The sequence below is a fragment of the Oncorhynchus masou genome, chromosome 5, assembly GCF_036934945.1.
Source record: "Oncorhynchus masou masou isolate Uvic2021 chromosome 5, UVic_Omas_1.1, whole genome shotgun sequence".
In the NCBI taxonomy this organism is placed as follows: Eukaryota; Metazoa; Chordata; class Actinopteri; order Salmoniformes; family Salmonidae; genus Oncorhynchus; species Oncorhynchus masou.
In genome coordinates this window covers 58575477-58599424 of record NC_088216.1, presented here as the reverse complement: position 1 = coordinate 58599424, position 23948 = coordinate 58575477, and the positions used below count along the sequence as shown (strand labels likewise).

General features: G+C 43.8%; 2 protein-coding genes across 3 annotated transcripts in view; one reads left to right on the top strand and one right to left on the bottom strand.

Moving 5' to 3' along the window:
* LOC135527498 (fibroleukin-like) overlaps positions 1 to 5987 on the bottom strand; it is a 6640-nt gene extending 653 nt beyond the window's left edge. The window contains exons 1-6 of one of the 2 annotated variants that reach the window (XM_064956006.1): positions 5169 to 5987; positions 4172 to 4367; positions 2476 to 2553; positions 2104 to 2252; positions 1547 to 1809; positions 1 to 1159 (exon numbers count right to left, since the gene is read on the bottom strand). The exon at positions 1 to 1159 is cut by the window's left edge and continues 653 nt beyond it. In XM_064956006.1, the coding sequence (XP_064812078.1) occupies positions 829 to 1159; positions 1547 to 1809; positions 2104 to 2252; positions 2476 to 2553; positions 4172 to 4367; positions 5169 to 5429 (1278 nt within the window). In that variant the 5' untranslated portion in view covers positions 5430 to 5987 and the 3' untranslated portion in view covers positions 1 to 828. The remainder of the gene's footprint in view (positions 1160 to 1546; positions 1810 to 2103; positions 2253 to 2475; positions 2554 to 4171; positions 4368 to 5168) is intronic. The other variant, XM_064956010.1, reaches the window with a different exon arrangement.
* Positions 5988 to 8323: 2336 nt separating this feature from the next.
* LOC135539961 (ras-related protein rab7-like) lies at positions 8324 to 23523 on the top strand. Its single transcript, XM_064966237.1, has 6 exons — positions 8324 to 8651; positions 11230 to 11292; positions 16210 to 16336; positions 21357 to 21575; positions 21846 to 21974; positions 22122 to 23523. Exons 2-6 carry the CDS (start codon positions 11240 to 11242, stop codon positions 22215 to 22217), a joined length of 624 nt encoding a protein of 207 aa, XP_064822309.1. The 5' UTR covers positions 8324 to 8651; positions 11230 to 11239; the 3' UTR covers positions 22218 to 23523.
* The last annotated feature ends 425 nt before the right edge of the window (positions 23524 to 23948 follow it).

Below are 23948 nucleotides of genomic sequence, written 5' to 3'. Positions count from 1 at the left end.
ACCTTCACACACTCTGCAGCCAGTTTAGGGTTTCCCTAGCCTGGTCCCAGATATGTTTGTGTGGTCTTGCTAATATTGTTTGGAGTGACATGACTATAGGAGTTGGCAAGACAGCACAAACAGATTGGGACCAGGCTAATGTTCCCCACCCTAGATTTGCATATACAGTACCATGGCTCAGAGTATTGTGGAGTAGTCCTATGTTTTCATTTGAAGATGTTAAGTCCCCTATATTTTGAGACTTTGAGCGGTTCGGGACATGTTCCAACTGATTTTGGGGTACAAAGCGTTCTGTGAATGTCGTAGGGTCCCGTGCCATATATTGTCAGAAAGCCCCATCTGTCTACTCTGCGCTACCACTCTCTCAACGGAGCTGACTTGAAGTGTCAGGTATCAGACCCCACATTTGAATGGGGAGTGACATGTCACATTCTCTGGCCTATACAGACAAAGAATGGATTCGCTCTGCTTATGAGTGACAGAGTCCAGCCTGGGAGGCGGCATATGAACAGTAACAGTCTAGCGTACCCAACAATTGTGGTTCATGTCACTGTGATAATCTCAACCGGATTTAGAGATCTCAACATGAAAAAATACTAAATAATTTCATAATCATTTTTTATATTTTCATAATATTTGTACTATGTAATTGAGCTTGTGTCCTCACAAGTGAGTATATCTCAGCAATTTATAACCATTTTTTTACCGAAAGGTGAGATCCAGACCTTTCTATAACTATGCAACATTACCAGTTATTGTTTATGGCCATCTCCTGAAAAAGAATTATGTTTGGGTATGTTTATCTACTAGCTCCCAGGTCAGTCTTCATTAGAAGTTGCGTGGGCGTGTCTTCATCTCCACACTCTTAAAGGAGTAGCGCTCTCCGCTGTGAATGTCTGTCAGGATGTACCAGGTGCCCCAGTATATGCCATTAGTCAGCCCACTGTAGCGCCCGCGGTAGAAGAGTCCATTCAGGTTAGACGCCAGGCAGGCGTCGAACCACCAGCCTGCACCATAGTACTCCGCACAGTTCCCTGACGTGTAGCGATCGTGGTCACGGTCGTTGGTGCTGAACGCTCGGCCGTCGTGGTTGTAGCGTTTGCTGTAGCTCAGGGCATTGCCCGCGTCACCAGAGTACTCCCGTGCTGTCAGACGGTACCTGGGAGAAGGACAGACAGCATTAACACCATGTACTACTATGTTAAAGAGATATGTTCACGCCAAAATCTAAGTTTGTCAGATGTTTTCAGACCTCAAAAGTGGTCTAATGTGAAAACGAGTCCACGTCCTACTCCACCTGTTGTGTAGATCCAGCTACATGCCTTAATCCCAAATGAATGGGAAAGATTGTCCCCGTCTGATTTCAGGCCGTCCCTACCTTCCCATTCAGATGCCGTGGGACCTGAACTGATCTCGACAATATACCACTTTTGTTGTCATTTGTCAAATACTTTCAAACTTGAATTTTGAGGCAAATAATCTCTTTAATTTGTGTGTATCCTTGTTTGCTCATCGGTGTATGTGTGTGTTTGTGTGTTTCCATTACCTCTGTGCCTCTGCTGCCACTCTGAAAGTGTTGTAGGTGGCTTGGCGTTTCTGCTGGTGCCAGTCCTCCAGTTGTATACGCAGCAGGTGTTGACCAGTGTTGGTTAGCGCATGCAGCGCTGCGTTCCCCAGCCAGTATTCTCCCTGTGGGGAACCAAAACCCTCGCGGTACTCCTGCCACGTCCGGTTGAAGTCCACTGAGCCATCTCGCCGACGCTGGAACACTGTCCACCCCCCGCCTGCTGTCTCCATGTCACACTCTGCCTAGGGCAGGAGGGTGCAAAGGTCACAACTCCTGGACATCAGACATCGGTCACATTTACATCAGAGAATAATGATGAAGTTTGCCTGACCCTTGCTAATAGCAAAGGGAGTAAAGGGGGTGAGGAGTGAGAGATGTAACGCATTGAGAGTTTCTACTCTAATCTGTAAACTCCATACTATATTTTACACTCTTTATCTCTCTGTATGTTCCCCTCCAAGCTCTACAGATGGGACATAACACATATACAGTATACAGGTTGTTTGCATTCAGTGTGTGTAAGTATTAGGAGGTACCTCCATTGCAGGTCTGCGTGGGTCAGGCTGGATGGTGTAGATTCCGTTCTCTTTGATCCCCAAACGATAGATCTCAGCACAGTCCTGAGGATGCAGCCTCGCTGAGGGGACCGCTGCAACACACACTCGCGCTCTTACAGCTGTATATTCTGTACGCACACGCACACACACACACACACACGCATACAGAGTACACACACACAGGGTACACAAACAGTACACACACACAGAGTACACACACAGAGTAAACACAGAGTAAACACACAGAATACACACACAGTACACACTGAGTACACACACACAGAGAGCACACACACAGAGTACACACACACACACACACACACACACAGTGAGTACACACACCACTCTCACCTGTTGGAGGGTGTTGTGTGATGCTCCTCAACAGTAGTATCAGGTCTTTCTCTCCCTCTCTCCCAACCGCTGCCCCCTCTAAACACATCGACAAAGAAGAAGTTGTGTGTGAGATCGAGGACTCATCCTTCTGATCTGCTGTAGAAGTTATATGGTGGTTGTGAGATACCAGTGTCTGCCTTACTCATACCACACAGAACCTTGCATTCCTGTGCACTCACCTCTGACCGACACAGAGCAGGCCTTACTAAGGCTCTGTTTAGTTTGTGTGTGTGTGTGTGTGTGTGTGTGTGTGTGTGTGTGTGTGTGTGTGTGTGTGTGTGTGTGTGTGTGTGTGTGTGTGTGTGTGTGTGTGTGTGTGTGTGTGTGTCTGTGTCTGTGTCTGTGGCTGTGTCTGTGTCTGTGTCTGTGTGTAGGGTTTGTGTGGTCCTCTTAAGAGATAGGAGAGACACCATCATTGTGTGCAGGTGTGAGTGTTTGTTGGGACAGAGCTCAAGAGAATGAACAGGAGGACACAGAAAGAGAGAAGATCAGTGTGTGTTTTTGTTCATTTGAATCAGTAATGCCCAGAGCACGCAGGACCCCCCACCGTCGAACGATGAACTGAAAACTCAAAAGTCATGAGTCTACAAGCCTCTCGTTCAAACATCGTTCACCATAAGGGGCTTATTGGAGCCATTGTTTGTGACTGAGACTTTCAGACATGTGCTTAAAACAATGTACATTTGTTGATTGCTAGGCATACAAATAAGATTATTTGTTGATACATTTGAAATGAGGTCTGATAGCAGAGCCGCAACCGGACTACAATGTAAACAACTCTTGGTGAAATGCCTTGCTTGACTGCAGTGAGGGTGATAAACACAATGACGTTAGAACTGCAACAGCCCAAACATATTCTTCTTCTCTATTCTCAGGATCTATTTTCCTGCCCGCATATTGTCATGCCTGCTCCCGCTCTCCCTCCCTGGTGCTCGAGGGCGCCAGGCTGCCCAGCACTACACACTCCTACCAACATAATTACACACGTCTGCTTCCCTTGTCACACGCATCAGCGATTCATTGGACTCACCTGGACTCAATCATCTGTGTTATTACCTCCCCTATATCTGTCTGTTCCCCAGCTCTCTTCCCCGCTTCAGCATTAATTGTCGTATGTCGTTGTACTACCCTGTTCTGACGCTAGTCCTGTCCTGATCCATGTCTGTGCTATATTAAATGTTCTCTCTCTCCGTACCTGCTTCTCTACTCCAGTGTCGGTTCTTACACATATGACAGACAGTTGTCGGTCAGAGCACATCTCTGGAGCCGCCATAAAGAATGATAGAGGTCTCTAGTGGCCAAAATGTAATTTAGCATGTTCAGCGCCATTGAAGGCTTCCACCATGCTTCTGCCATTTTAAAGTAGTCAAAGTAGTATACTTGGTGGGCATTCCTTTGGGTTGTAGCCTCACTGGCGCTGCCCATGTTGTTACAGACGCTATCTCAATGGGAGCCGCTGAGCCGGAGTAGTGTGTATTAATCCTGCTGTAGTAGGACTCATTGCAGCCAGCAGGTCAAACAAAGACAAAAATGTATGAGTCACTCAGATAAACTAATCATGACTCTCGAGTCAGTAAAAAGAGTTGTTCAAAAAGAATTAATCGTTCACAAAACTGCACATCACTAGTGTGTGTGTGTTTGCCATGCTCCTCACCCAGTCGCCTGGCCATAGCCCTGAGGGCCTGACTGTGACAGTGTAGGTCACACTCTGTCAGTACTGCAGCCATCAGAGCCAGAATGGCCCCCAGCGTGTCCCCTCCCTGGCCTACACGGCCCCTGGGGACCCCTGGCTCCTGGAGGGAATTCATACAGCGCTGCAACTGGACCAGACGCTCCGACACATCCCTGGACTGCAGAGACAACACTTCAGCATTACAGTCATAACATATGCATGTTATACACACCAGGATTGATAGACACATACAGCAGCATTCACATCACACACATACACAATAGGCACACTGCTCTCTCTCCCTCTCTCTCACACAAACACACACACACACAAGCACGCACCATCATTGACAGTCATATCACACACACACAAACCGACACTAAGGCATGCAAAGTAGATCACTGCCACAGACTCAATCACTCAGGTACACTTCCATCACTCCTAGCCATGTCAGTGGAACACCTGTCATTGCATGGGCTCAGCAGAGCCATATGATGAGGACATTTATAAACCCAGGCCTAATTTGACTCCCTCTTTGATTGTTATCCCTGGAAAGCGTCTGTCATGTGGTGCCCCTAATCCCGACAGTAGGGACCTGTTGCCCCCTCTCCATATACCATAACACTATTGCCAAAGGCACCAGTCACTATCTATATCACTATGCTACAGAGTTGGGCTCGATTCTATTTCAATTAGCTGAGTTATGTTATGTCCATAGTCACTTTTTCAACAGCTTAAACTTTACCCCCTGTCAAACCAGAGGCACATGGCGTGTCAGACTGAGAGACTCTAACCCGGCAGTATCTAATCACCCCTACAGAACAAACATTGTCCAGGCCTTCCTCTGTGCCACCCAGCTCAGAATGATCATTGTTTGGCGTGTACAATACCGGAGTCAGTTATATCAATACCTCACTCATTCTACTGGGAAAAGCACAGGAAATGACTTCAGATTGACCTGGTGTGTGATGTCACTCACCTCGGGCTGAACCTGTCGAGCTTCATGTCTGTGTTCCACCCTCAGAGGTGGGTCAGAGGCAGCCAGGGGGGCGACCGCCACCCTGCAGCCTGCCATCCCAGGGCGTCCCTCACATCCCCCTGACCCTGTCCTCGCAGGTGGAGCGGCCACCAGACTGTCCTTGCAGTGGGGACAGGCTGGAGGTGCATCCGGGGGGGACAACATGGCCCCTACACACAGGGACAGCAGGGGGAGCACGCCGAGAGAGCCTAATGGAAACATGGGAAGAATCCTAAAAGAATGTGAAAAGCTGCAGAATTCGGGGCAGAATCCAGTCTCTCAGACACTACACCTCTGTGTTTTTCCGTTTACTGTCCCCCTGACACTGGTTTTCACCTTACAGCTGTTCTGCCTTGCCAGCCTCTTGGACTTGGGTGCCGACAAGTCTTTAGTGACGCTCTTCTTTTGAGTATTCTTTTGGTCTTCTTGATGGGTTTCTGCTCCGCTTGATGCTTTGTTTGAAGCCTTTGATGGTGTTCCTCCACACTTTTCCCATAACCTTCTTCTATTTCTGTGTTACCTTCAACTTCTTCTTCTCTGTCTGTCTTTCTATCTGCATGCCTCTTTCATCCTCTCCACTTCTCTCTTCCCTATTTCTCTCCCCCTCTCTCTCTCTCTCTCTCTCTCTCACTCTCTCTCTCCCTGTCTCTGTTAGTGAGGTTCCTTTGACTCAGATTCCTAGATAACTGCGGCTCTCTTTGCTGTCTGACATGCACTAATGCACCCACCCCCTGATTCACACACACGCACGCATGGACACACGCCTTCACACAATCTATCCATCTCTTTGACCCATACCCTCTCTCTCTCTTTTTTTTTTCTCTCTCTCTCTCTCTCTCTCTCTCTCTCTCACACACACACACACACACACACGCACGCACACACACACACACACACACACACACACGCACGCACACACACACACACACACACACGCACGCACACGCACGCACGCACGCACGCACGCACGCACGCACACACACACACACACACACACACACACACACACACACACACACACACACACACACACACACACACACACACACACACACACACACACACACACACACACACACACACACACACACACACACATAGTTCATGGACACATGCCCCAGTGCAAGGAAAGAGAGAGAGAAGAAGAGAGTGAGAAAATGAGAGAAGGAGGGGAGGGGGAGGAACATGTGACTTGAGCATGAGAGGAGAGTAAAGAAAGGGAAAGTGATTGAACTCTAGAACAAGCTCAATCACTTTCCCTTTCTTTACTCTCCTCTCATGCTCAAGTCACATGTTCCTCCCCCTCCTTCTCCTCTTTTCTCACTCTCTTCTTCTGCCTCTCTCTTTCTCTCACTCTATTCCTCTTTTGCTTTCCCTCTGACTGTCAGTGCCCACCTCTAACTCTCTCCTGTCAGTGTGTGTCTGTGTGACAAAATGTGTATATTTGTGATGCTTTTTCCTCCAAGAAGACAAATATTTTCAAACACTACCCTCTCTTGTATACCCCCACATTTCCCCCCACCCAATCCCTTTGGTTTATTGGCGTATGTGTTTATCAACTGCGTTCCTACCAGGTCATAAAGACTAGACAGACACTCAAAAGGGGAGAACAGTCAGGAATTCCTCCATAAACACTAGGGTAATCCATACTCATTAGGATGTGCCAAACGGACACACTCTAACAGAATGCCAAAGACTCTTCCAGTGGACTGGCCACCATTCCCCTTTGGCCTTTGCCCTTTCACTGTCAGACAATTGGCACACTTCAGCCACATCCATATTCCAGTATGTGTTGTCAGTCAGTAATGGTGAACATTCCATTAGTCCTGTACCAGCGTCCCTTCTTTGAATGTACAGACAATAATGGAGGACTGAATGGCTTCAGGCAGCCCTGGATCTCAGGAAATATCAGGGTGATATCAAACACAACAGCACTTTGATGATGAAGTATAGAGCAGCTATATATTTTACACATGAGATTCATTATACAAATAATTTAGTTACAGACAGAGACAACAGAGAATAGATAGCTCCTCAACATCTGTGGTGATGAAGATAACTGATGTTCATCTCAAAATAGTAATGATGACTAATCCAGTTGCCTCAATAGGCCTACAAGATAATCCGTAAGGGAGATTGTTTTTGGCCTGCTCAATAACGCCATCTCATCATGACCAGTTCGCAAGTAATTAGAGCCTCTGTCAGAAATGAACGAAGACTGCCCTCTAGTGGTTTACTTCCCATAATATCTGTCGTCATCAAATAAATGGAATAATTTGCCAGATATTAGGATATGGCCTATTTATTTATTTTTTATTTCACCTTTATTTAACCAGGTAGGCAAGTTGAGAACAAGTTCTCATTTACAATTGCAACCTGGCCAAGATAAAGCAAAGCAGTTCGACACATACAACGACACAGAGTTACACATGGAGTAAAACAAACATACAGTCAATAATACAGTATAAACAAGTCTATATACGATGTGAGCAAATGAGGTGAGATAAGGGAGGTAAAGGCAAAAAAAGGCCAGGGTGGCGAAGTAAATACAATATAGCAAGTAAAACACTGGAATGGTAGATTTGCAATGGAAGAATGTGCAAAGTAGAAATAAAAATAGTGGGGTGCAAAGGAGCAAAATAAAAAAATAAAACAATAAAATATATAGAGATCTATAGAGATAGACTACAGTTGGCAAATGTGTGGTATGTTTAGAGCCAGTCTGCTTTTGCGTAACATCAAACACGTGGTCAATGTGTTTTGGAGAATAGACAGTCATGCCAGGTATGCTGTTTTTTTTCTAAAATAAAATGTTTTTTCCCTAAACTTATTTTTGGCTGTTATCTGCTTATCTCCTACTGCTCATGGTGCTGTTTATACTGGAATGTTATATCAGATGAAATGTGGTATTGTAATTTGGAGAACTTCCAAAAATGGATTAATTTGCATCTGGACAGTCGTGGAGTAAACATGTCATCATTGCGTCTGTCTTTGTCTATATTTGGTACAGTCAAAGCCAAGGTATTTGGAACCTTGCTAAAGATGCACCCCTGATGCAGTTATTAAAGTGGGCGTGGTGTATCCTGTTTGTGCGTGAAACGTTTTAGAGCAATGACGCAATAGTTGTTTTGGAGGAAGTGAAAGAGGGGAGGAAAAAAATCAGTCTAGGAAAGAACCAAGCCAACAAGGTACAAGCCAACAAAATCGGAACTGAAACTATAGCTAGATATTTGTATTTAAATGACTGTGGAGAGAGTCTGAAAATACTCATCGGGAAGCTGGATATCAGAGTGATAAGCAACGGCCACCAAGTCTGAACATTAACATTTTATCTGGCTAGCTTGCTAGCTATTTTGCCTGAGACATTTATTCAAATCCAGTAAGAATAGGCTGTCCTGAGACAGCAAGTCGGAAAACAGCGTTCTGGTGTGTTGGAAGTTGAAGGTAAGTTATGATATAACATTAGCTAGCTATGACAGCAACGTATGAGGGTCGTTATTTCTTACGAAGCGTTTGTTTACCGACGCGACAGGGGGAATGTGAGAAATGTTTGACAGTCAGTGGGGCGGCTTCTCTTGTAGACTCATTTAGCAATAGGTCGGGGACGTTCGCGGTGTACAAGTCGAACCATGGCGTCGTGTCCGGCAACAACCGAGTTGCAAATGTATGATGTTCTGTACCTTACGGGTAATTATATCGGACGTTGTTTTAAGAGAAAGAGGGGATGGGCCAAAGAGACGGATAGATTGTGTGCGGACGTGTGTCCGTCCTTGCATGTATGTGAATCAGGTGGTGGGGGCATTAGTGCATGTCAGACAGCAAAAAGAGCCACCCTTATTTTAGTATTCTGAGTAAAAGGAAACTGATTTACGGAGTGTGTGTGTCGTATTGTTTGTTAGATATGTTGCACTTGGTATGTCGTATGCAAATGAGGCGATTTTAAAACAAATTTCTTTTCTGCAGCTGCCTGAGTTTGGGAAAATCTTTTGCCCGTGTGTTCCGACTTCTAGAATATAGTGTCATGGGTTGCAGATTAGAAGGCGATGACTGGGGTTGTTACAAGAAACATGTTGGTTATTTTCAGTTGGAGTGTTGGATCTACAATAGTTCCATTACAATCTAGGCATATATGACTGCTTCTACACAGGCAGACAATTCTGATCGTTTTTCACTAATTGGTCCTTTGACCAATCAGATCATCTCTGAAAAATATTTGATGTGAAAAGGTCTGATGTGATTGGTCAAAAGACCAATTAGTGGGAAAAGATCAGAATTGGCAGCCTGAGTGAACACAGCCATACCACAGATAAAACAAGCAGCCAGCTGTTTCACCATATGTTTAAATCTGGAGCATCCAGTTAGAATTTCCACTCCTTACCAGCATGGTGAGGAGAGGAAACCCAGTGGCCGGCAGTAGGAGGGTATAGAGCGAGATGGAACTGGGCCGACATTTTGGGGTAGGGACATCCCAAGATGTATCTGCTAGCAGATACTCATAGACTTCCAGTCATTGCGCTAATGCTTTTTAGCATTGGCTCGTGAAACTACCTCTAACTTCCTTCATACTGGACACCAATACATAAAAATGGTATCCAGGAGTTCATCTGACTCTGGGGAAGTACATAAAAAGGCAATCATCCTAAAGTATCCATTTAACCTTACCACAGAGTTGAACATTCTTAGCACAGCATTTGCTTTATATTTGGGCAGCGCATCCATTGTTTGTCCTGACACCCAACACACTACCATGACTCTTCACATAACAGTATAAGGCCAGTGTGCATTTTTGTCACTTTATTGAGCTGTCAAGCTTCTATCTACTCAGCACTCACAGTAGAAGCGGTAAGTTAGTTCACTCTTCTCTCTGACTGGTGTCGTTGCTTTGGACGATGGTGTCCAGTCTTGCTGTAGCATGCTAAGAAAAGATAGGCTAATAGCCATGTAAATGGAGCTCTCTTCTGGACCAATAATGAACTGCATTCCCCCCCCCCCCCCGAGCGTTTTCTCTTCATTTCAACAGTCCTTTTCGGTGGATTAAATGCAGATACAAATACATTCGTAAAAGGCTAATATCAGCCAATAATATCAGTCAACTGATAAGTCGGTCAGCCTCTATTAAGCTAACTGTTGGCCTGGCTGCTACACTGTTGTTTCCCATGATAAATACACTGAATTTGAATGGGTCACTCATGTCGTTGTTTCAGTATAGCATTGGGTAGCTTTTTTATGATGATAGGACTAGGCTGGGCTGACATGGTTCGCTCCAATGACACTGCACCAGGTCTGTGCCTTCTCTATGGCTCCATTGAGAGAGTATGCCCTCAGAAGTTGGGAGTATGGCAGTAGTATTGAAGTGTAATTGCAATCACTTATTAAAACTGCAGTCTGGGAATGGACACCCTGCAAGTGATTGGGAAAGAGTAGAGTTTTATGGTTGGGTCATTCTCTAGCCTCTGTAACAGGAAACATGATCTCGTCCTCAGACTCACTTCCTGTGTGTGTTAAGAGAGCGAATTAATGATGTCTTACTCGTGACTTGGCCAGTAGCTTCGGGAACTTATGACTGGAATGAATGGAGCTCAAGTCTGATTGGCTCATTGGAATAGCCCTGACTCTACACACAGATTGCTAAATCACACACATTATAGCATTGTCTTACACTCATTGTGCAGAGCTATGGATTACAACCCCAACGATCAGTTTGAAACTATTGGAATATAAGATATCTCGATAAAAATCAAGTCAATATACTTGCAATAACGACTTGGTTTTACGTAGGGCAGTGGTGTCAAACAAATTTTGCCCTGGGGCACCACATTCGTTCCTCATTATGGTACGTATCCCAGGAGTATCATACTGAAGATGTGCTTTTTCACTAACCTTTAGGGATTTAAAAGGAAACTCCCTCTAGACCTACACCAATTAAAGGCTTTTAAATTGGTAGGGAGTAGTGGATGAGTACACACGAAGGGGAGATTATTGGGACACAACCCTGATTTTTGTGTGTGTGGTCTTTCCTCAGACACGACAGAATGACATCCAGGAAGAAAGTGCTCCTGAAAGTCATCATCCTGGGGGATTCTGGGTAAGCCACTGAGTATTGGTGTTCTCTTTCTGTTTGACCACAGTGTTTAGTCTTCTAGTTTGATCAGAGAATGCAGTTTGGGTGTGCCAGATTCATTAGAACTACAGCTTACTAGTCTTCCTGTCCAACCAGACTGCTGTTGGTTGGTTGTCCCACACATCTACAGTGCCTTCAGAAAGTATTCACACTAGGGTTCGCCGGTATCCAGATTTTCATATCGTCATGCCGTCCTTTCATCCCGGGTAGAAGGTATTACTACTTTAGTACACAAGGGGTCACCAAAAGAAAACATTGGGTGTTTTTATTACCAGAATGCTAACAAAATTAGCACAAGTAATATTGCATTTCCTTGGAGGCTGTTAGCTAAACATGTTAGCTAAAAATAAACAAATTGCAAAGACAGGCAATCCAGCTCAGTTATGCATATTTAGGTAGGAGCTACTGAATGTACTTTTTGGTGAGTTTGGACCTTTACAAGTGAATGTGAACGAGAGAAATTGTACAAATGAACAAAGTTTTGACGCATGCCTGTCTGAGGAAGAACAGTACTGACTCTGGAGCAGCATGTGTACAACGCTGTGTCTGTGCAGTCTGGAGCCGCAAGGGCAATGGGCCTGCTTGCTCTGCTCGGAGGAGAATACGGGCCTAGAATGTAGAGGAGAAAAAATTAAAGGAAATCAAGATGGTGGCAGCTGTACAAATAACTCATCCAAATGGCTTTAACTTGTCAAACACGGCAGACAGTGACAACACGGTGCCCATTCACCTTATTAATTCAGTCACTTACTTGGATAACTAGCAAGTTAAAATTAGGGGTCGCTTTAAATGCAGAATTGTGCGTTTTCACACAGGATATAAAAAAAGAGCATAATATCTTGCTGCATTCTATAAACACAGATGTAAAATGCTTCTTAATGTTATTTCTTCTTCTCTCAGACCAATTTTTGCGCTCTGGCTGATGTTTAGCTACTTTTCTCAGCTCCAGTATAGTTGCACGTGCCTGATTACTCTGTTGAAGCAAAAAAAACACCGACTTTCAATATAAAATGAGACTCCTGTCAATACACAGCTGGACATACCTGCTCCTCCCGCTGTCTCCTGTTGTGCTATTTCCAACTGTTCTGGGAAACTATGGTGAGCTTCATAATGTGACCGGGGAAATGAAGAACGTAATCCGCTTTATCTCCTAACGGATTGCACAAGTTGACTGCAGATATTTACTTAAATAGCTACAAATATTAAAATGTATTGAAAAACGTCAAAGCAATAGTTACAATGGTATTGAAAAAACCATCCCGTGGCTATTTCCAAATGCCCCGGTATACCGCCCAAGCTTAATTCACACCCCATAACTTTTTCCACATTTTGTTGCGTTACAAAGTGAGATTAAAATGGATTGAATTGTTATTTGTTTTGTCCTCCATCTTCATTAAATACGTATTCAACCCCCTGAGTTTTAGAATCACCTTTGGCAGCGATAACAGCTGTGAGTCTTTCTGGGTAAGTCCCTAAGAGCTGTCCACACCTGGATTGTGCAGCATTTGCCCATTTATTCTTATCAAGATTGTTGTTGATCATTGCTAGACAAGCATTTTCAGGTCTTGCCATGGATTTTCAAGCATATTTACGTCATAACTGAAACTCTACCAATTAGGAACAATCACTGTCTTCTTGGTAAGCAACTCCAGTGTAGATGTGGCCTTGTGTTTTTAGGCTATTGTCCTGCTGAAAGATGAATTTGTCTCCCAGTGTCTGTTGGAATGCAGACAACCAGGTTCTTATCAAGGATTTTGCCTGTGCTTTTAGCTCCATCCTGTTTTATTTCTCTATCCTGAACTCCCCAGTCCTTAATGATTACAAGCATACCCATAACATGATGCAGCCACCACTATGCTTGAAAATATAGACAGTGGTACTTGGTAATGTGTTGTATTAGATTTGCCCCAAATGGACATATGGTTAATTGCTTTGCCACATTTTTTTACAGTATTACTCTAGTGCCTTGTTGCAAACAGGATGCCTGTTTTGGAATATCTGTACAGGCAACCTTTTCAATTAGGTTAGTATTGTGGGGTAACTACAACATGGTTCATCCATCCTCAGTTTTCTATCACAGTCATTAAACTCTGTAACTGTTTTAAAGTCACTATCGGCCTCATGGTGAAATCCTTGAGCGGTTTCCTTCCTCTCTGGCAACTGCGTTAGGAAGGACGCCTGTATCTTTGTAGTGACTGGATATATATATATATCTCACCTTTATTTAACCTGGTAGGCAAGTTGAGAACAAGTTCTCATTTACAATTGCGACCTGGCCAAGATAAAGCAAAGCAGTTCTACACATGGAGTAAAACAAACACAGTCAATAATACAGTAGAAAAATAAGTCTATATACAATGTGAGCAGGTGAGGTGAGATAAGGGAGGTAAAGGCAACAAAAAAAAGGCCATGGTGGCGAAGTAAATACAATATAGCAAGTAAAACACTGGAATGGTAGATTTGCAATGGAAGAATGTACAAAGTAGAAATAAAAATAATGGGGTGCAAAAGAGCAAAATAAATACAATTAAATACAGTAGGGAAAGAGGTAGTTGTTTGGGCTAGAATATAGGTGGGCTATGTACAGGTGCAGTAATCTGTGAGCTGCTCTGACAGTTGGTGCTTAAAGCTAGTGAGGGAGATAAGTGTTTCAGAGAATTTTGTAGTTCGTTCCAGTCATTGGCAGCAGAGAACTGGAAGGAGAGCCGGCCAAAGAAAGAATTGGTTTTGGGGGTGACTGGAGAGATATACCTGCTGGAGCGTGTGCTACAGGTGGGAGATGCTATGGTGACCAGCGAGCTGAGATAAGGGGGGACTTTACCTAGCAGGGTCTTGTAGATGACATGGAGCCAGTGGGTTTGGCGACGAGTATGACGCGAGGGCCAGCCAACGAGAGCGTACAGGTCGCAATGGTGGGTAGTATATGGGGCTTTGGTGACAAAACGGATTGCACTGTGATAGACTGCATCCAATTTGTTGAGTAGGGTATTGGAGGCTATTTTGTAAATGACATCGCCAAAGTCGAGGATTGGTAGGATGGTCAGTTTTACAAGGGTATGTTTGGCAGCATGAGTGAAGGATGCTTTGTTGCGAAATAGGAAGCCAATTCTAGATTTAATTTTGGATTGGAGATGTTTGATGTGAGTCTGGAAGGAGAGTTTACAGTCTAACCAGACACCTAGGTATTTGTAGTTGTCCACATATTCTAAGTCGGAGCCTTCCAGAGTAGTGATGTTGGACCGGCGGGCAGGTGCAGGCAGCGATTGGTTGAAGAGCATGCATTTAGTTTTACTTGTATTCAAGAGCAATTGGAGGCCACGGAAGGAGAGTAGTTGTATGGCATTGAAGCTTGCCTGGAGGGTTGTTAACACAGTGTCCAAAGAAGTGCCAGAAGTATACAGAATGGTGTCGTCTGCGTAGAGGTGGATCATCGACTCACCAGCAGCAAGAGCGACATCATTGATGTATACAGAGAAGAGTCGGTCCAAGAATTTAACCTTGTGGCACCCCCATAGACTGCCAGAGGCCCGGACAACAGACCCTCCGTTTTGACACACAGAACTCTATCAGAGAAGTAGTTGGTGAATCAGGCGAGGCAATCATTTGAGAAACCAAGGCTGTCGAGTCTGCAGATGAGGATGTGGTGATTGACAGAGTCGAAAGCCTTGGCCAGGTCAATGAATACGGCTGCACAGTATTGTTTCTTATCGATGGCGGTTAAGATATTGTTTAGGACCTTGAGCGTGGCTGAGGTGCACCCATGACCAGCTCTGAAACCAGATTGCATAGCGGAGAAGGTATGGTGGGATTCGAAATGGTCGGTAATTTGTTTGTTGACTTGGCTTTTCGAAGACATTTAGAAAGGCAGGGTAGGATAGATATAGGTCTGTAGCAGTTTGGGTCAAGAGTGCCCCCCCCCCTTTTGAAGAGGGGGATGACCGCAGCTGCTTTCCAATCTTTGGGAATCTCAGATGACACGAGAGGTTGAATAGGCTAGTCATAGGGATTGATACACCATTGAATTGATACACCATCCAAATTGTAATTAATAACTCCACCATGCTCAAAGAGATATTCAGTGTCTGCTTATATTTTTTAATCTACCAATAGGTGCCTTTCTTTGCAAGGCATTGGAAAACCTCCCTGGTCTTTGTGGCTGAATCTGTATTTGAAATTCACTGCTTGGCTGAAGGACCTTACAATTATCTGCATGTCTGTCTGGGGTACAGAGATGGGGTCGTCAAAATGCTACTTATTATGTGCCTTTTTTTATTATGTGCCACAATTTTACTCCTGAATTTATTTAGGCTTGCCATAACAAAGGGTTGAATACTTATTGACTCAAGACATTTCAGCTTTTCATTTTCTATTAGTTTAAACATTTCTAAAAACATAATTCCACTTTGACATGATGGGGTATTGTGTATAGGCCAGTGACTAAAAAAAAAAGTATTTTTCAATTCAGGCTGTAACACAACAAAATGTGGAAAAGGTTAAGGGGTGTGAATACTTTCTAAAGGCACTGTATGTATCCATTTGATTTATGACTATTTTTTTTATTTCACTTTTCCTCCCCCTCTCTCTTTCACACTGTAATCTGATGCTGCTGTATTCTCATTGTGTCACTGCATGCTCAGCACTGCAGAGGAGAACTCTGGACAGTGGCTGGGGCACCTCTGATGGGGTTTTAATGGTGTCTGGTGTCTGTCTCTGTTCCTTATTGATTTTGTCTCGAAGCATCAGTCATGGTTTCCCTTTCACCATTAGGACTGAATAGATAGATGGAATAATGCAGTCATGTTGAACAACAGCTATTAATATATCTTTAACACCTCTCTCCCCTGATTGTCCCCCCCCCCTTCATCTCTATCTCCCTCTCAGAGTTGGGAAGACCTCCCTGATGAACCAGTATGTGAATAGGAAGTTCAGTAACCAGTACAAAGCAACAATAGGAGCTGACTTCCTGACCAAGGAGGTGATGGTGGACGATCGGCTCGTCACAATGCAGGTACAGAGACATGGCCACAGCACCACTATCATAGCAACAATATCTATTAATAACGTCACCATATAAACCGCACAGCCTGGCTGACACCATATTAACAGTATAACATAGGAGCACAACAGACATTTTCAGGCCGAGAAGACACATCAGAAGTGCCAGACAGGCACACAGATGAATTGGCAATATTATAAGGACAGGAGAAGTCTTGGCCTGGATTTACAGTATGGTGACCGTGAGGTAAGGTGGGCTGTTTGGCATTCCCTTTCTTTACTAAAATACCCTTTTAAATACTGGGAAAATGCGTGGTGGAGGCCGAAACCGGGTTAACCATGAAGAAAATTGCATGAGAAATCTCCAGAGAACCAGGTGTGAACAAAAATACATAATTACGGGGCTTACTGAAATTGACTTCAGTTGCCGTTCAAATGTTAATTTTGTAAATTTCCCCGAAAGCTGTAATACCAACATGTTTCAAGCAGACCACCATAGTGCCTGTGCCCAAGAACATAAAGGCAACTTGCCTAAATGACTACAGACCCGTAGCACTCACGTCCGTAGCCATGAAGTGCTTTGAAAGGTTGGTAATGGCTCACATCAACACCATTATCCCAGAAACGCTAGACCCACTCCAATATGCATACCACCCAAACAGATCCACAGATGATGCAGTCTCTATTGCGCTCCACACTGCCCTTTCCCACCTGGACAAAATGAACATTTATGTGAATGCTGTTCATTGACTACAGCTCAGGGTTCAACACCATAGTACCCTCAAAGCTCATCACTAAGCCAAGGATCCTGGGACTAGACACCTCCCTCTGCAACTGGATCCTGGACTTCCTGACGGGCCTCCAGGTGGTGAGGGTAAGTAGCAACCCATCTGCCACGCTGATCCTCAACACTGGAGCTCCCCAGGGGTGCGTGCTCAGTCCCCTCCTGTACTCCCTGTTCACCCATGACTGCATGGCCAGGCATGACTCCAACACCATCATTAAGTTTGCAGACAACACAATAGTGGTAGGCCCGATAATGAGGAGACAGCCTATAGGGAGGAGGTCAGAGACCTGGCTGGGTGGTGCCAGAATAACAACCTATCCCTCAGCGTAACCAAGACTAAGGAGATTATTGTGGACTGCTCATCGTCGGGGCTGTAGTGGAGCTGGTTGACTGCTTCAAGTTCCTTGGTGTCCACATCAACAAACTAGAATGGTCCATACACACCAAGATTGCTGTGAAGAGGGCACGACAAAGCCTATTCCCCCCTCAGGAAACTAAAAAGATTTTGCATGGGTCCTGAGGTCCTCAAAAGGTTCTACAGCTGCAACATCGAGAAAATCCTGACTGGTTGCATCACTGCCTGATACGTTAATTGCTCGGCCTCTGACTGCAAGGCACTACAGAGGGTAGTGCGTACATCCCAATACATCAATGGGGCTAAGCTGCCTGTCATCCAGGACCTCTACACCAGGCGGTGTCAGGAAGGCCCTAAAAATTGTCATAGACCCCAGCCACCCCAGTCATAGACTGTTCTCTACTACCGCATGGCAAGCGGTACTGCAGTGCCAAGTCTAGGACAAAAAGGCTTCTCAACAGTTTTACCCCCAAGCCATAAGACTCCTGAAATGGCTACCCGGACTATTTGCATTGTGTGCCCCCCCAACCCTCTTTACGCTGCTGCTCCTCTCTGTTTATCATATGCATAGTCACTTTAACCGTATCTACATGTACATACTACCTCAATCAGCCTGACTAATATGTATGTAACCTCGCTACTTTTATAACTCGCTACTGTATATAGCCTGTCTTTTTACTGTTTTATTTCTTTATTTACCTATTGTTCATCTAATACCTTTTTTGCACTATTGGTTAGAGCCTGTAAGTGTTTCACTGTAAGGTCTACTACACCTGTTGTATTTGGTGCACGTGACAAACATTTGATTTGAACCGGAATGGAAGAATTCCTGAAAGTTAATACCACAAATACTGGGCCAGGAGAACATCACACAGGCTCCCACAATCAGACGAGCACATCGAACAAGCGGCCTGAGAGGGAACACAAGCAGCTAAACCAAGGGGTATCATCGCAAAGTTCCTTAACTATAGGGACAAAGAAATTAAGGCATGATAATGGAGAAATTGATATTTGAATTGAAAAATGTTAAAGTGGGCACATGTTGTCATTACGTGTCTTTTATAAAAGAGGGAGACAAACAAGCAGCTATGTGCGCAAAGCCCACAATTATGCACCTTTTCGATTATTATTTTGAGCTCTTTGTTGGACAATTATATCAAAATGTATTAATTAACTGAATCCTAAAGTGGAATGTACAAGAAATGTAGCGAGGTCAACTGAACATGTAGCTGGTAAATTCTAAAAATCAGGAGAATAAATGGACGCACTCGCTTTGGTTCGGGCACTGATGTTGATTTAATATTACAAGTCATGATACCACCCTGCTCCTTGTGATCCGCCTGTTCTGTCCCCCGGTGGGTCAAAACAAGTGCTCCCCACATGTGGTTGTGTTCAGTACAACGGAACTGTCGACTACTCCAGTGGTTATGGGCCTGTATCTGTTTGTATTTATTTAGTTGGAGAATAATTTGGAAAGTTGGGGGAAAAAATGGCTTAATATACTGTAATGGTGCCTAAATAGTAAAATTCATCTGATTTTCAATTATCACAGTGATGGCAAGTGCTTTTTATGTTTTCCTCTGGTTCTAGGCCCTGGGAGGAATAACCTATTCCTTTCACTTGGCTTTTAGAAGTGTCTCGTGTATCTCAGAAGGCAGAACCAGCCAGGACTCCTTAATAATAATCACTATATTTACTTCAAAAACACTAATTATACTAGTTGACTAGCATGGACACATAGTATTTACACTCAGTCTCCATCTGTTGAGAATGGGTATGGAAGCTGAACACGCAGCAACCCAGACCTGTTGTTGGAGATTACACATACTGATTTATGTATTTGATAAAGAAATATAGCTGCATGAGATGATGTTTCCCACTTAACACATTTTTCAATGAATATATCAATTTCTCCGTTATGTGGCCAGTTTATTAGATACGCCCATCTAGTATCAGGTCGGACCCCCTTTGCATCAAGAACAGCCTGAATCCTTTGGGGTGTGGAAACGTTGCTCAGTTGGTATCAAGGGACTTAACGTGTGCCAGGAAAACATTCCCCACACCTGAACTCCACCACCAGCATGTACTGTTGACACCAGGCAGGATGGGGCCATGGACTCATGGCCAAATCCTGACTCTGCCATCAGCATGACAAAACAGGAACCGGGATTCGTCGGACCAGGCAACGTTTTCTCACTCCTCAATTGTCTATTGTTGGTGATCGCATGCCCACTGGAGCTGCTTCTACTTGTTTTTAGTTGAAAGGTGTGGTCATCTGCTGCAATAGCCCAGCCATGACAAGGACCGGCGAGTTGTGTGTTCCAAGATGCCTTTCGGCACACCTGTTGTTCTGCGCTGTTGTTTGCCTGTTTGTGGCACGCCTGTTAGCTTGCACGATTCTTGACGTTCTCCTTCAACTTCTTGTCAACTAACTGTTTTAGCCCACAGGACTGCCGCTGACTGGATATTTCTTGTTTGACGCACCATTCTTGGTAAACCAAGACACTTGTGCGTGAAAAGACCAGGAGGCCGGACGTTTGAGATACTGGAACCGGTGCGCCTGGCACCGACGATCATACTATGCTCAAAGTCGCTTAGGTCACTCATTTTGCCCATTTTAATGTTCAATCGAACAGTAACTAAATGCCTCCATGCCTGTTTTTGCCTGCTTTATATGGCAAGCTACGGCCACATGACTCACTGTCTGTAGGAGTGAACCATTTTCGTGAACTGGGTGGTGTACCTTGTTAGCTGGTCACTGAGTATATTGGACTTACCAATGGAATCATAAGTTGTATTATTATGAATTTTGTTCTTCATAACGCTCCTTACTTAAAGTTGGACATTTGTGGTTGACTAGAATGCTTTTAAGTCTGGCCAAGACTGTACATATACTTTTTGTATTGCATGGAGACATAGTCACTGACCATTTAACTTGCATTAAAGGGAATGACTACAATGGATGCACCAATAAGGTTGCTCTCCCTGTGCAACTGGACAGATTCATGCAGGAAGCATCAAAGGGGAGGAAGTGAAAAAGGAACATGAGGGATTTGTTTTATTTTTCATGTCTTGAATACATGTCCACTAAGAAGCCTGTCCACTGAGTCCTATTTTCATTGTAGCTGTTTTCTAGTGTTTCAACACAATGTATGGAGTCAATATGTAAAGACCCATCTCAATATCATGTGTCGTGGATAATACTTAAGACATGAATGCATTAACATGGGTGTCATGGAATATCAATGGAATTGTGCAACCAGCCAAAATAATGAAGGATTTTTCTTATTTGAAAAAGAACGCCAACATTTTTTTTTTTTTTTTTGCAAGAAACTCACCTATCAGCAATCGAAAGTGAAAGGTCTGGGTGAGCTTGGGATGGGTTGACATTCTCCACCTATTCCTCAAGATCCAGAGGAGTATCAAGTCTAATTGATAAAGTTCCATTTAAGTCTACAGGCCCAAATGGGTGTTTTTATAACTGGGAACAGGAAAACTGGCACAAGAAAAAGTAACTTTACTGAATTGCTATTGCCCAAATGAAGATGACCCAAAGTTCATTAACGACAATATTGTAATAGTTTAAGGACGTCTGACATACGGTCTGTGATTTACATACTGAGGAAAGGCAAACAACTTGTCACGCCAATGGGTGATCGGTGTGATTTGATCAAAAGTTGATTTATAAAGTACTCTTTTGGTAGCACTGATGCTAACTTCATGAAGTGGCAACCAAACATGGCTGATTACATGACACAGTGAGTGGGATTAGTTAAAGATCTTAGTTCAGAAAATATGTTGCCCAACAATAGTTAATCCTCTTGCCTTCTGTCACTGTTTCCCTCCCTCCCTCTTCCTTTCGTCGCTCCCTCCACCTGTCCTTATGGTCAGATCTGGGACACGGCAGGGCAAGAGAGGTTCCAGTCTCTGGGTGTGGCGTTCTACCGTGGGGCAGACTGCTGTGTGCTGGTGTTTGACGTAACTGCCCCCAACACCTTCAAGACTCTAGACAGCTGGAGGGACGAGTTCCTGATCCAGGCCAGTCCCAGAGACCCCGAGAACTTTCCCTTTGTGGTGCTAGGCAACAAGATCGACCTGGAGAACAGACAGGTGGGTGACAGATTGTTATAGGTGTTAAAACATCTCATGTAAGTTACAGGACCTAATGTGTTTTTAATACATATGATTAATAATTTCTTAGTTGCAGGATATTATCTAATGTATGTGTTTCAAAGTATTAATGATGCCACTTTTTCAATCCTTGAATTGGAATTTCAGTTTTCTTCCTGAATTGACTGCCCTCAATTGGAATTGAGCCCAACCCTGGTCTCCTCATTGATCTCATCTGATGTTTGTGAATGTATTTCCACCCACATCCAGGTGACGACCAAGCGGGCTCAGGCATGGTGTCAGAGTAAGAACAACATCCCCTACTTTGAGACCAGTGCCAAGGAGGCCATCAACGTAGAGCAGGCCTTCCAGACCATTGCACGCAACGCCCTCAAACAAGTGGGTGTCCAGGAGAGGGAATGGGTGTTTTGGGTTTTTGGTTTTGTTTACCTTTTTTGGGGGGTTGGGAACTTAAGTAGAAGAGCAAAACTTAGATTCTGGTTTCTCCATATTCTCATCCTCATTCCCGCTTTTTTTTCTTATCAGGAAACTGAGGTGGAGCTGTATAATGAATTCCCGGAGCCCATCAAGCTAGACAGGAATGACAGAGCAAAGACTTCAGCAGAGGCCTGCACCTGCTGAGGGGGAACATGGACTATCTTCTGTCTGGCTTTCTGGAAAACCCTTCTCTCTCCTCACCTGCTCCCCTTTAGGGAAAGGGCTGCATCTCTGGTCTCTGCACCCATGTCACATCCCCCTCCCACCATAATCACACTAAGTTCCCAGTTACACACACAATGAGTATATTGCTCCTCACATGCACCCCTAACACACATTCCAATGCCCAAAGATCACGAGAGAAGAATTTGTAGATCCCTGCCTGCCTGTTCCTGAATCCATATCATGAGTGAACCCACAACCTGGCCCACCCACCCTGTCTAACTGTGTCCCCTCTTGGCCTCTCAAATTGGGGGACCAGATGGAGCCATGTCCTAAGAATGCAGTGGGGAACTCTAGAAGTGATGGCTGATGCTTTTTTACATGATTATGATATCTTTGTGTCATTGTCCTGAGACTTCTTATCCTGTATTTTCTGTTATCAGGAATTTGTTTTGACTTGAAGTTCTATATTGCCTACCTAGCTCTTGTCAAATAATCAGCTGAATTAGAAGTTATTTTTGTTCTTATTGGCTGTCTAAGTTTAAGCCATCAGAAGCGTATACTTTTTTGCACTTTGTTGTTTTACTGTTTTTTGGGGGGGGTGGATTTAAACGTTGAACTCTGATTTGTGCAGTGTCGGCTAGACCAACAACAAGCCACAAACAACAATACTACTCCCACCATACTTCTCTACTACCCCTAGGAAGCCTGTTGATGCTATAAAAATACAAACAGAAGGCTAACTACGCCCTTTGTAGGGACTGGAGTGCATTGGTTGGTTTAGTAGCCTCATGTTGCAGGGGAAATATTTATAAGTAGGCAATGACGAGAGAAGCTGATCACACAAACACAATGAAAGACAAGAACTTTCTCCATAAGATAATAATACTATTTGCTACTTAATACTACTAGAACTACTGCTACTATGTGCTGTATGTCCTTTGTCAGCCATCTTGTTTCAAAACCAGAATTACAGCTCTGTTCCTATTTACATCTGTCCACTCTGTATTCCCTGTCTGTTTTTCTGTCTGCTGGTAGCTCAGTATGGCAAGAGTGCTTAATATTACTTTAATAGATTGTGTGCAACTATTGTGTGTAGATATAATAGGGACAGTCTAAAAAAAAAAAAAAAAAGTTGAGATGAAACATAATTGGATGAGCTTTCTATCAATTAAAGAAACAGTCCAAGGATTTGCCCTCTTAACAAAATAATCAGTGTTATGCCAATGAATTTGTTGAAAGTAAGTCTTGGGATTTCAAAAGTAATAATAAAAATGTTGAATATAAATATTGTTTATGGTTGACTTATTTCCATGTTTTAAAACTGTTGGTGAGTGGTTGCATGCGAAGGTTGATGGGATAGAATGACATGGCGTTATATAGGGAGCATGTTTTATATGATTAACTTGTGAAGACTGCTTAGTAATCTCCACTTTTACTGAAATGGTAAGTAAAATAGGTGAGAGGGCTTGTTTTATAGTTATTTTAAAATCCCCAGTCATCCCTACCGTATCTTATAGGCTATTGTTATTTAATGAAAACTTTCTCCCTAATGCTACTCTACATGTTGTATTTTTTTAATTTCACCTTTAACCAGGTAGGCAAGTTGAACAAGTTCTCATTTACAATTGCGACCTGGCCAAGATAAAGCAAAGCAGTTCGACACACAACAACAGAGTTACACATGGAGTAAAACAAACATACAGTCAATAA